The sequence below is a fragment of the Podarcis liolepis genome, assembly GCF_965112155.1.
Source record: "Podarcis liolepis genome assembly, chromosome: 8".
Lineage (NCBI taxonomy): Eukaryota > Metazoa > Chordata > Lepidosauria > Squamata > Lacertidae > Podarcis > Podarcis liolepis.
The window spans coordinates 64,134,517-64,146,783 of NC_139560.1; the positions used below are offsets into that span (position 1 = coordinate 64,134,517).

Consider the following 12,267-nt stretch of genomic DNA (forward strand, 5'->3'; position numbering starts at 1 on the left):
ACACGTCACCCCTTAATCTTTTCAAACCCAAGTTCATGCACTGGGTGTGGAGGTGTGTGAGAGAGTCCCCATCCATGAGTCTTCAGATGTTTTGGGAATTCTGCGCTCCGGCTTTGATCTTGCCCTGAGCCTAGGCGTGGGTTCTCCTAACAGAATTACTGTATAGTAGTTTGTATTATGTGCAGAATGTATCCCTAGAACCTAAGGTCTTGAACAGATTGGATGCAGTCTAAGGACATGTTCACAGGATTATTTGTTTTGGGGGTCGGGTGCAATGCAGGCAATTAGTCTCGCCAGCACAGACCACCTGGCTGTTGCATTATTCCACTCAAATACAGAGGAACTGGTAGAGTCTGCATATCCTCACTTATTGCCCTGAAGGGGAAAATCCTAGGAAGAAGTCACAATGTATTCCTAGGGTGCTTATAGTTGTGACCTACACAGCACCACAAGGGACACAGGTGGCGCTGTGGGTTAAACCACAGAGCCAAGGACTTGCCGATCAGAAGGTCGGCGGTTCGAATCCCCGTGGCGGGGTGAGCTCCTGTTGCTCGGTCGCTGCTCCTGCCCACCTAGCAGTTCAAAAGCACAAAGTGCAAGTAGATAAATAGGTACCGCTCCGGCGGGAAGGTAAATGGTGTTTCCATGCACTGCTCTGGTTTGCCAGAAGCGGCTTAGTCATGCTAGCCACATGACCCAGAAGCTACACGCCGGCTCCCTCGGCCAATAAAACGAGATGAGCGCCACAACCCCAGAGTCGGTCACGACTGGACCTAATGGTCAGGGGTCCCTTTACCTTTACTTACACAGCACCAAGAAAGGACTAAAAGCAATGGGGCAACTTGTTGAACAGTGGCATGTATAATGGAAAAATAATAATTCTGTGTTCTTTTGGGAGTGTTTGCAGGTGTGCCCTGAATTGCTTTGCATCAGATAATTTAAACATGGGATTTCAGAGTGACCGTTAGAAAAGCCCTGCTGGCTCAGGGCCAAACACCCACGTAGTCAAACATTTCATTTTCACAGTGGCCAACTAGATGCCCATGGGGATCCTGCAACAACAATTTTCTCTGCACTTGTGATTCCCAGCAACTTGCATTCAGAGGCATGTTGACAGCGAAGACACACAACTCCATGGCAGACTGATGGAAATGTTTTCAGTTTAGTTCTCAGCAGTGTAGCTGCTGATCTTTCTCTCTCTGCAAGAGAAGTACAGCTTAATGCTGAGCTTCCTAAGTTATTCTTTGAGAACAGTTAAAAAACATGCTTTGAATGGAATGGAGCAATAGCCAATCCTAGCCCATTTAGTATTGAGTATAAGAAAGAGAAAGCGAGATGTTTGCAAGCACACATAGCTTAATTTTTTAAGTGTGCACTTAAGTGTTAGCATAGCCGCCATTTCTGTAAGTGGTGAGTTCTGTCCCCCTCTGCTGACTTTCTTTCCCTTTCCCATATGGTTTATCATCGAGTCTTTACGTTACAATTGTCCAGGAACATAGAATGCTCCCAATGTCATTTTATTCTGCCTTGCTTGTTGTTATGAGCATTGACAGCCAACTTCTTATGTTCAGATTACGCTCTTGATCATTCGAGTCTGCAGGCAAGTTGCGTGCAAAATGAGAAAATGGGAGGTGATGTGACAGGCAGTTCGCCGTCAAACTCCCATGCTGAATTTCATTTTCTTTGTCTTTACTCCCCTTTTAAAAAAAACACACACACAAAAAAAACCAGAATAAAATTGGTGACAGTTTCTTGGTCTTGTTTAAAAGAGAGCTGACAAGAAAGGTACATTCTGATATTTGCTCATTCTTGCATGCCAAAGCAGAACCAGTTGGGCAAGTTGGAGTGGGTGGGAGTTGAATCTAGCTGCTTGTTAAGGTGGAACCAGAGCAGCAGTTACCCAGAAGCGCATTTGAGAGAAACATAATCAAGTGATTTGTTTTCCTCATTCTCTTTGTAATTTCGTGTACTTCCTTGTGAAACTTAACTTAGCCCTATTGAGTGATTATTCAAAATGGAGCACATTGATGCTCATTCAAGCATTTATCTTGTGCACTTAGTAAAGCCTTCTGCCTGCGGTTTTATTTCATATGTACTAATTGTGAATTGATTCTCCAAATCTGGATCTTTACGTAGTAAAAAATGACAACAAACAAAGGTGCAAGGTTAACTGGTTATCAGGCCCAAAGCCAGCAGGGGAACCAGACTCTGAGCTTAAGTCTCTAACCCCCCTACAAAAAAAGTTAGGAAGCAAAATGTTAAGTATCCAAATGTTAAGTAACTTCATTAAGATGAGCTAACTTGACTGCTCCCACCACTCAGTCTTTTTAGACAATGAGTGACATCAGAGCTGTGATTGAATGTGAGTTGTTTGGACAAATGGGGTCTGTCCTGAAGATCAGTTGTTTTCCTTCCTCCTTCTCTTTAGTTAAAAGTCCAATTAAAAGATGGAGCTTTCTGGAACTGTGTCTTCTTCTTCTGATGTTTGTGGACTCTTTAGTGCAACTGGATATCTATATTAATGTTTTCCCATTGTGTGATCATTCGTCCTCCTCTCACCCCGGGGACCTTGGAGGGAGATGATTGTGCTGATGTCCTTTTAGATTTAGGGTGTGGTTAAAATGCCCTAAAGAGGCTGAAAAATTCCTCCTTGCTACAAGGAAGAATCATGAGAATGACTGCTATCTTTCTTTTTTTTTATATCATGCCTGTGAGACAAATGGAGTGAAACTGGCTTAGGAGAAACTCACTAGCTGTAGCATATATATGTTATGAGATGATATATAAGGTATGATATACATCATAGGCAGGAAAAATATAGGCATTTGTACTTGACTGGAATTTCATCAGAAACCTGAAGAGCTTCCTCGTAGGAAATAAACAGAAACCATGATGCTGCCATGTTTCTTAAAAAAAACCCCCAAAACTCACACATTAAGAGTCCTTGCTTTTCTGTACTTGCTTAATACAAATTTCCCATTCTCCATAGTATTGCACATCTCATTATTTGGAGAATGTGTGTGTTTTGATCTCTGTGTCATTAATTCTCTGCTTCAAAAGCTGTAATGAATTGCCCTGTGGCTGATCATCTGGTGGGGTCTGGAGACTATTTTATCTGGCAACTGATGGTGAGAAAAGTAGTGTGTAATCATATATATCTACTCAAAAGTTCCCTGTTAATGGAGCATAGGATTGTATCCTAGTTGTGTTTTTAATTCTGTATTCTTAAAACTTCATATTGAATTTTGCAATACAGGGAAAACTGATTATTTTCACTCAGGTTTACTTCTGCAAATAGGAAATAACTACAATGGTATTTTTTAAAAGATGCACTAGTAAGATATGTGTAGGGTGCCTTTTAGGGATTAAACTTCATGGCCATGTCATTATTGTATATCATTTTTGAGATGAGCTAAAATGTGTGGCTGAGAGGGTTTTTTTGCATGCTCTCTGTCAAATATCTGTTGAAGGCAAGTCTGGGAAAAGTGAAAGGCATCTAATCTTGCTAATTAAGATTACACTGTAAAAGCACTGCAAAGGGCCAGCGTGGAAAGAACTGTTCTCATTGTATTTTGTGCCGCAAAATCTCTGGTATTGCCAACTCCATTAATCTCTGCCCTACCCTTATTTGAGGGGGGGGGGGAAACCTGTTGAACTTGTAAAAAGAATAAACCAATTTACTGTAATGAATAGCAGGATCATTCTAGAATATACAATTTCACCAGTTATTACACACAAAATTCCAATTTATCCTTCAGGTTATGATACTGGTCTGGGGCAGCCCATCCCATTTTGCCGCCCCCACTGAAGCCTTGCTTACTGGGGTTGCGTGGCAACAGCTTCTGATGAAATCTCGTTGAACTCTTGCGAGATCTTGCCAGAATCCACTACTGCTTCTCCAGTGGTGGGTGGGGCATCAGCAGGGGTCCCGCCCCATGAGATTCCACTGCCCAGGGGGACTTCCTAAGTCTACTTCCTGGTCTGACCATGATACTGGTAATATCATAATATAACATGGAAATTGAGGTGTCTTCTCTTGTTGCTGTAGATCATCAACGAGGGATGTTTCATTGTTGACAATTAAGCTTTAATATAAACAATCAGCTTACCTCCGACATAACCAGATACAATTTATGGCGCAATATATGGGTTGAAGGCACATTGTAGATAAGTCACATGAATTAATATAATTTAATTATCGTCATCATCGTCTTCCTTTTGGTTCAGAATCCATAGGGGAACAGCTGGCTCATTTTTTATATATATTCTCTTCCCTTTCCCACCTGATTTTAGACATATGAAAATCCACGAGAAGGATCCAAATGGCACTACTACAAGTACAGCACCTGCCTCCCCACTGAAACGCAGGCGGTTGTCCACAAAACGAAAACACAGCCTAGAAACTGAGGCAGACAAAGAGGAGCGAATTCCAGCCAAAAAGGTTTTTCTATAATGCTTTCTGCAAAATTTCACCATACGTTGAAAGCACACCCAACACACATTTGCAGCACGTGACTTCACCCAAGGAATCCTGAGAGATGTAATTTCCTCCTCACATAGCTACAGTTCTCAGGATTCTTTGGGAGACATGTGCTTTAAATGTTTATGGGATGTGCTTTAAAAGTAGGGCGTGGCTCTGCCCAACGTTACATCTCCTCCCTCACCCTTTCCCTTTATATCTTTCCATTTATTCCAGGGATGGGGGAACCTGCAGCCTCCTAGATGTTTTTGGACTCCAACTCCCATCAGCCCCAGCCAGTGTGGCCAGTGGTCAAGGATGATGGGAGTTGTATTCGGACAAAAATATGGGGGACTGCAGGTCCCCCATCCTTGATTTATGCGTGGGGTTGGGTTTTTTTTTTTAAGAAGAAGATGATCAGCTTAAAATTAGAGATTAGAAATTCTCCTCATCCCACGGCAATGGAAGAGAGGAGGTGGGGACATTATAACAGGCTTGTGGTTGCCAGAAAGTTTAAAAAATGTAGGGCTGTATGTGTGTGTGTTGTACACATTCATTTTTATGAAGTGACATGCGCTATGATGTCACCCATAAGGAAGTAGGATGCTTTTGATGGTGGTTTGAAAGTCATGCACGCCCTACTTCCCTATATGCATCAGACCTGCCCACTCAGTCCATGAGCAGGGTCATTCTTTTGCTGAGCAAGGAAGGTCTGGTGAGGGCTTTCATTCGCGTTTGCCTGAATGGGAGTTGACCCCTCCATGCAGCTGGGGGCGTTGCTTTGTCGGGGACTACAACCGAGTGGAGAGTTTGATTCGTGTTCAAGCAAATGCAAGTCAGAGCCTGCCCCCCCCCCTCCATGAACCTCCCCTATGGACCTCCCTTGCTCAGTGCAGGATGATCAGGGCCAACGCACCCAAGATTGGATGTTTCCCAAGGTTTTGCGGGCGGGACTTGGTTGCGTGCCTGTGTCCTGTCTTGGCTTTTAACCAGGGCACATTCAGGCAAGTTTATGAGCACAGCCTTCTGCGTTGCTTCAGCCTGGTGCCGTTTTAATGCAGTACAACATTGGGCAAGTGTGAATGAACCTGACAGATGGCTGCTACTGTGCAGACAGACACAAAGGAAGTCCAAAGGTCCAAATGATCATCTCCATATCTGCAGTGGCTGACCTGAAAAGAGGATGTCACGAAAACAGCTTGAGCGAGGCAAACCTCATTGAATACAGCCTTTTTATGTCTGCTGTTCTTATAAGACTCTGTTGATTAAAAATATTATTGTTTTTCTCAGAATCCCTCAAATTTCATGGCTGGCAATGATCCCCTTCTCGGAAAGCTGTTTTCTTTGATGTAGAAACATAACAAGGCACCCTCCTCCCCTTATGTGTTCATATTCTGTGTGGTGGGGAGTATTTAGTCAAAACAATGGGAAGGTTCAAAGCAACCCAAAGAGGCTGGAATCACACTCCATGTGAATTTGTGCGCTCAGTCAGGTTTTTGTGTGAGAGAATTCTCCCTTCTCTACCAAACAGGCCGTGGAGGAACTGCAAAGTGGTGAAGCTGAGAAGAAGGCCGAGGATGAAGTTTATCGTTGTCCAGTGTGTTTCAAGGAATTTTCGTGCAAGTATGGGCTGGAAAGCCACATGGAGGCGCATCCAGACACCTCACTGAGGTAACAAAAGAGCACGGGAGATGTGGCTTGTTGTGGAAGATGGTTGTTTGATGCAAATGTATGTTCCAACACATTTTAAGCCCTCTTGAATTCAGTGGGACTGAGTAAATGAGGTTATTTGAATCATTTGAATCTGACTTGAGGTTACGTTTTTGTTAAAATTATTTAACTGTTCTTCCAGTTTTTGTAAGTTTTTGACCAAGTGGCAAAAGCTTTGGGGATTGGCATGGTGCTGATAGGATTTTTGTGTTGGCAAATCGTGATGAACCATTATAGGGGAAAGGCTATGGTTTCGTAGTTGAGCCATCTGCGTTGCATGCCAAAGGTCCCAAGTTCAGTTCCCGGCAGGGCTGGAGGACACCCTCATCATGTAACCACGGAGAGCAGCTGCTGCTCATAGTCTGGGTGGACAGTACTGAGCTTAGACAGACCAAATGGCCTGATTCAGTACAAGACAACTTCCCACGTTCTATGCATAGGCGCCGACTCCATGGGGCCTGAGGGGGCCCGAGCCCCCTCAAAAATTCGTTTGGGGGGGCTCTGCCCCCCCCAATAATCTCGGGCGCCCCTCCAGCAGAGCGCCACCGCCGCCCCTCCCCCAGCCCAAAATGCACAGGGTCGAGCTGCATGCCTCCTGCCCTCCCTCCCGAGCAAAAGCTCCACCCAATTTCCTTCGGAGCTGATTAATAGGCGCAGCACGCTCTCCCCTATTCGCTCACGAGGAGGCGGCACCACTTTATCTGCATATTCATGAGCTTATTTATTATTCATGAGCTTTCGCGGGCTCCCCCAATATTTTTTATAAGTCGGCGCCCCTGGTTCTATGTAATCTGCTTCTTGCAGATGAGATGAACTCCATGTGTTAAAAGCACATGTGAAGAGACTGCATAGCTAAGCTCCCCCATCAGTGTGCCTGATGGTTGCACATTTGGCAGCAGTGGGAAGAGGCCCTGCATGCATTTTAATGTATGAGCATATAATGCCTCCATGTGGTGGGTGTTGAAGGGGAATCCTTGGCAAACTGAACAAGGTTCACCTTTCTCATGGAGAAGCTCAGCATGCATTGATGGATGTAGTTGAGTTCCTAGGATACTCCTTTGATCAGGGAACTATTCATGTTGAACATGTTAAAATCCAGGATTTGGGGGCTAGAGCAAGTGCGCAGGACTTTTACTAGGAAAGGTAGCACATGTTGGGCTTTGCTTAAAACAAAAATCCAGTTTAATTTTATTAGTTTATTAACTGGGTGAGTGTTTCTTGGCCCCCTGGCATTTGAGCTGTGAGGTTCTTTCCCCAGTGCTGCTTAATATCTATGTGGAGCCATTGGGAACGGTCATTAGACATTTTGGAGTGAGGTGTCACCTGTATGCCAATGACACGCAGCTCTATTTCTCTGTAACATCAGAAGAGGCTGTGAAAGCTTTGGACCTGTGTCTGGATTCAATGTTAGTGGATTGGATGAGGGCCAATAAACTGTGTTTGAATCCTGGGAAGACGCAGGCTCTTTGGTTGGGTGGCTCCCTTGTTCGGGAAACTGGCAAGTTATCTGTTCTGCCAGTGTTACCCTCTGAAGGAGCAAGTGCATAGCTTGGGGTTTTTCCTGGGTGCATCCTTGTGACTAGAGGCCCTAGTGTCATCTGTGGCCAGGAGTGCCTTTTACCAGTTGGTTTGCCAACTGCGGCCATTCCTCAACAGGGATAGTTTGACCGCTGTAATCCGCACACTGGTAACCTCAAGGCTACATTACTGTAGTGCTCTCTGTGTGGGGCTGCCCTTGGGTCTGGTTTGGAAGCTCCATATGTTGCCGAACGCTGTGGCCAGATTGCTGGTGAGAGGTTCTTCTCGAGAAAGTGTAACACCATGGTTAAAACAACTGCACTGGTTGCCCATCTACTGCCAAGCCAGGTTCAAGGTTCTTGCATTGACTTGCAACTCCCTGAACAACTTAGGTTCAGGCTATCTCAGGGACCACCTGAACCATTCCATCCCAGCTTGATCACTGAGATCATCTTCAGGAACATCTCTGATTGTTCCCCAAGTTGGCGAGGCTCATTTGATGACAATGACGAACCAAGCCTTTCATGTCATTGGCCCGGTCCAGTGGAACACCCTGCCACTAGAGATTATGGGGGTGCCTTCTGTGTCAACTATTAGACTTTTCTATTCTGCCAGGTCTATGCAGGCCATTAAGCGTGCATCTACCACAATGGTCTACTGAAGCTTTTAATTCTTTTCCTTTTAACTTTTTTTTCAACTTGTTATAAATTTAATACATGGTTTTATATTGTTGTGAACCGCTGTGATATATTTTAAAGATAAAGCGGTATATAAACAAACAAGATTTTTTACACTGCCTAGTAACTAATGTTCTCAGTAAACAGTACAATTTAAGAACCTTTTTTAAAAAACAAAACAAACAAGAAAAAGCTTCACCACCATAGAATGCTCCTTGCTTCTCATTAACTTTTTTTTCTGTGTAAGATTTGGGTGACCTGGCTTGGATTGGTACAATGAGTGGGCATGAACTAGTGACAGGCCTGCCCCCCCCCCCCCCCGTTCTGGTATTACCAAATGAGCAACATTCATCCCAGGGCAAAATTAAAAACAAGAACAAAAAATGCCTGGTATTACCTTGGATTTTGGTATCGCCTTGGTGAGTGAGCCCTATTATCTTCTGAAATACAAAAGTCTGGAGGACTAAGCCCCTCCTTTGTTTACCCACCGAAGGAAAAACACATCCTTAATCCATTGATTAGGTAAGAGAGACTCTTCCCCGCCTCCCGCCCCCCCTTTTAGGGCAGTCTCTTTTGATGATGTAAAGCCTTTACATTATGCATCTTTGCCAGATAATTATGGTAAGGACAAGTCTCCTGGGGGAGTGGGAATAATGGGACCTTTTGTTATGTTAGACAACTGGCTGGAGCAGCGAGGCCTCTTGCCATGGAATTAACTCTTCCCATTGAGCCTCTCCTCCTAGTGAACTGTCCTGAAGTTACACCCTAATTAGCTGCATTAGCTAGACAGAGCAAGGCCATCTCAGGGGTGTCTCCTGTGAAGGGACCATTATTATCTCTGGCTGGTGTTGGAGGCACAACACTATCCTTTTTCATCCTCGCTCCCCTCCTGCTAGGGCTATTTAAAGGCAACAGTTTTCTCTGCAGCCTGCCCCACCAGAGAGGCTCCAGCTATTTCGGTGCGTTTACATAGGAATGACCGATATAATTAGCAGAGCAGGGAAATGCCACACAGCCAATAGGGCAAACAAGAAGCCGCCTCGGCCTTCTTCTCTCGGAGCCTTTTTCCTTGTGTGCCGCTTTCTATTCCTGCCAAGGCTATAAATCTTTTCTTAAATTGCTCATTGGCTTCAGAGACTCAAAACACTTGTTTTCTGAAAGCTGCAGGGCTGATACACTTTAAAGTTGTGTTGCCTTCTTATCCTGCCTTTTTCTCCAAAGGTTCTCTGCTCTGTATCACTGCCCCACTACTCAATTTACCACCGTTCTCTCGCATGGTTTCAGCTAAGGCTGAGCAGTGTCTGGTTTTCAACATCGTGATATAACCCCAGCTAAACAGCGCTATATACCAATAGATCAAAATGTCTGAAATAAGGATGGAACTATGTACAGTGGTACCTCGGTTTAAGAACAGTCCGGTTTAAGAATGATTTGGTTTAAAAATCTCCACAAAACCAGAAATAGTGTCTTGGTTTGAGAACTTTACCTCGGTGTAAGAACAGAATCCGAATGGCGGAAGGGCCCCGGCGGGAGGCCTCATTGGAGAAAGTGCGCCTCAGTTTAAGAACGGTTTTGGTTTAAGAACGGACTTACGGAATGGCTTAAGTTCGTAAACTGAGGTACTACTGTAGAGACAAACAGGATAACGTCTTGGCAACTGCTACTACTTCGAGGTCTAAAACCTGTACGTTTTTACTTACCTTTAACACGTTACAACAAAGCAACGGGTGGCAGGAATCACGAGAGAGGCGATGTGATTTCCCCCCACATCATGATTTTTTTACATAGCACACATACACAGCGTGATTTGCGATATATTGCCATGTCGGATACAGTGGTACCTCGGGTTACATACGCTTCAGGTTACAGACTCCGCTAACTCTGCTTCAGGTTAAGAACAGTTTCAGGTTAAGAACGGACCTCCAGAACGAATTAAGTACTTAACCCGAGGTGTATTGGGTTGGGAAACAGTTACCGCAGTGTGGACTTCACACCGATAATGGGTGATTTATTGATACCTTGCCCAGCCCTAGTTTAGGCTGAGAACCAGGTTTGATCCCTAGCGTCTCTAGTTAGGGCTGGGAAGGACGTCTGCAGAGGTGCTCAGCCAAGGAGGTCTGAACTGCTTGCTTGCAGGGGGCTTGTGCCCTTCACCACACCATCTGTTTTGATCTGCCTCCATCCCCCACCCTTTCTCTGGCCTTTCTCTGATTTCCTACCTCCTGTATGAAATTAGGCTGAGGATTGTCAGTCCCGTCTGAAACACTCGTTCCATTAGCGCAAGAACTTCCCCTCTCCTCCTATGTTCCGTCTCCAATTTTGCTCCTAGTGTTGTGGGAACCCCAGAACAGATTTAAGGGGGTGCATGGGAGGAGGCTATTGGAGGGGAAGTTGCGTTTTCCAAGCAGAAATCCTTGTGCTGATGTAATGTGTTGCTTAGCACTATATTGGATACAGGCATAAATGTTTAGTAATGGTGCTAGTACTTTTTATTTTTTCAGGCAAAAGGGTGGTAATAGCTATAAGTTGTTGGTCCAGCTACACACACACACGGGCAGGGGAAGCTTTTCAACTTTGGCTTCTTCTTTGGACATCACAGCGGCTCTTGAGAGTTGCCACTGTGCCTTTGCTCTGCTCACCGGCAACTGCGGAGCAGCTGCTTGAGGATGCTGTTTCTGCTCCTCAGAGCCCATGTGTGGAGAGACAGAGGAGGGTTTTGTCCCGAAAGGAGAGCAATGTGGCAAGCTGGCTGGTGTTAACAGGGACGTTAACCAGTGCACATTTTGACAAGGGTGAACAATGAAATCCTTTCAACAAGGAATAAGTCTCTTGCTTTAAAGTGCTAACTGGTGTTCCTTCTTTTCAAAGCTGCTATATAACTATGTTAAAGAACAGCATTCCTCTCAATGCTTCCCTCCTGGAAGCAAGTTTGATTCAATTTTGTTTTCCAAACAAAGTAGCATTTTTGTAGATTTAAGAAAATGATTTCTGTTAACGACCAGTGTGTGCTATTTCAGTGTAAATGATTAAGCCTCGCATTGGGTCAGTGCAGCTTGGGTTAATTTTTTGTTTTATTACAGTGGCTAACATCTACATGATTTTTTTTAAAAGGTAGTATAGGCCTAGGTACTAACATTGGGCACATTACAAAGTTTGGTGTTTCTGGATTCCTGTTGGCTTTTACATGAGTGAAGTTAACCATGTGCTTAAACGCCCCTTGAAAATAAGCAGAACCTAAAAGGCTTGATGTAAAATGGAACAGAGTTTGTCTTTGAAAATACATTCACGTATGGATAATCAAAGTGCCTTTGAGCATGTACAGAACGCCTTTCTTTCACTGCTAAGAACCTGCAAGCAAGGAATGCACAGTAACACAAAAAAGGGATATAAATTCAACCCACGCACCTTTTTCTAACAAGAGCTCAAAGTGGTATATATGGTTCTCATTGCTCACAGCAACCCTGTGAGGTAGGGAGGTCACTCAGAGTGTTGTGTGGCCAAGTGGGACTGCCTTGCAAGCATAGCATATTCTGCTGTCATTTGTCGCTCTGCTTAACTCCTCCTGTCTCCTTCAGTCTCTGTGTTACGTAACACAGCCCTTCCTTATTTGACTTGACATTCTGTGTGGGGTATTCTTATTAGACTGCAAGCTTCTCCCTCCCTCTCTTTTTTTGACATCATCACGCACAAAGTATTTCCATATGTTTCTAAAGCTTTTTCAGTTTGAGGTGTCCAGCTCCTTGCTTTTAAATAATGCTCACTCGGAAGCCATTAAACAGAAGAAGAAAAGTGTGTTGTTTTTTTTAATCTACTTTCTTCAGTACCTATAAATGGTTTGCTCTTATTGTGTACTTTTCCTCATGTAGTAGTAGTAGCAGCAGAAATTAGGCCCCAAAATGTGAA

At 44.3% G+C, this 12,267-nt stretch overlaps 1 protein-coding gene and 1 long non-coding RNA gene across 29 annotated transcripts in view; one reads left to right on the forward strand and one right to left on the reverse strand.

The window, feature by feature from the left end:
• RREB1 (ras responsive element binding protein 1) overlaps nucleotides 1-12,267 on the forward strand; it is a 131,702-nt gene that overhangs the window by 92,211 nt on the left and 27,224 nt on the right. For all 28 annotated transcript variants that reach the window (XM_083519012.1, XM_083519003.1, XM_083518998.1 and 25 more), the window contains 2 exons: nucleotides 4,294-4,441; nucleotides 5,991-6,130. In XM_083519012.1, the coding sequence (XP_083375138.1) occupies nucleotides 4,294-4,441; nucleotides 5,991-6,130 (288 nt within the window). The remainder of the gene's footprint in view (nucleotides 1-4,293; nucleotides 4,442-5,990; nucleotides 6,131-12,267) is intronic.
• The window catches only part of LOC310714469, a 165,033-nt gene that overhangs the window by 6,295 nt on the left and 146,471 nt on the right, over nucleotides 1-12,267 (reverse strand). The window lies entirely within an intron of this gene.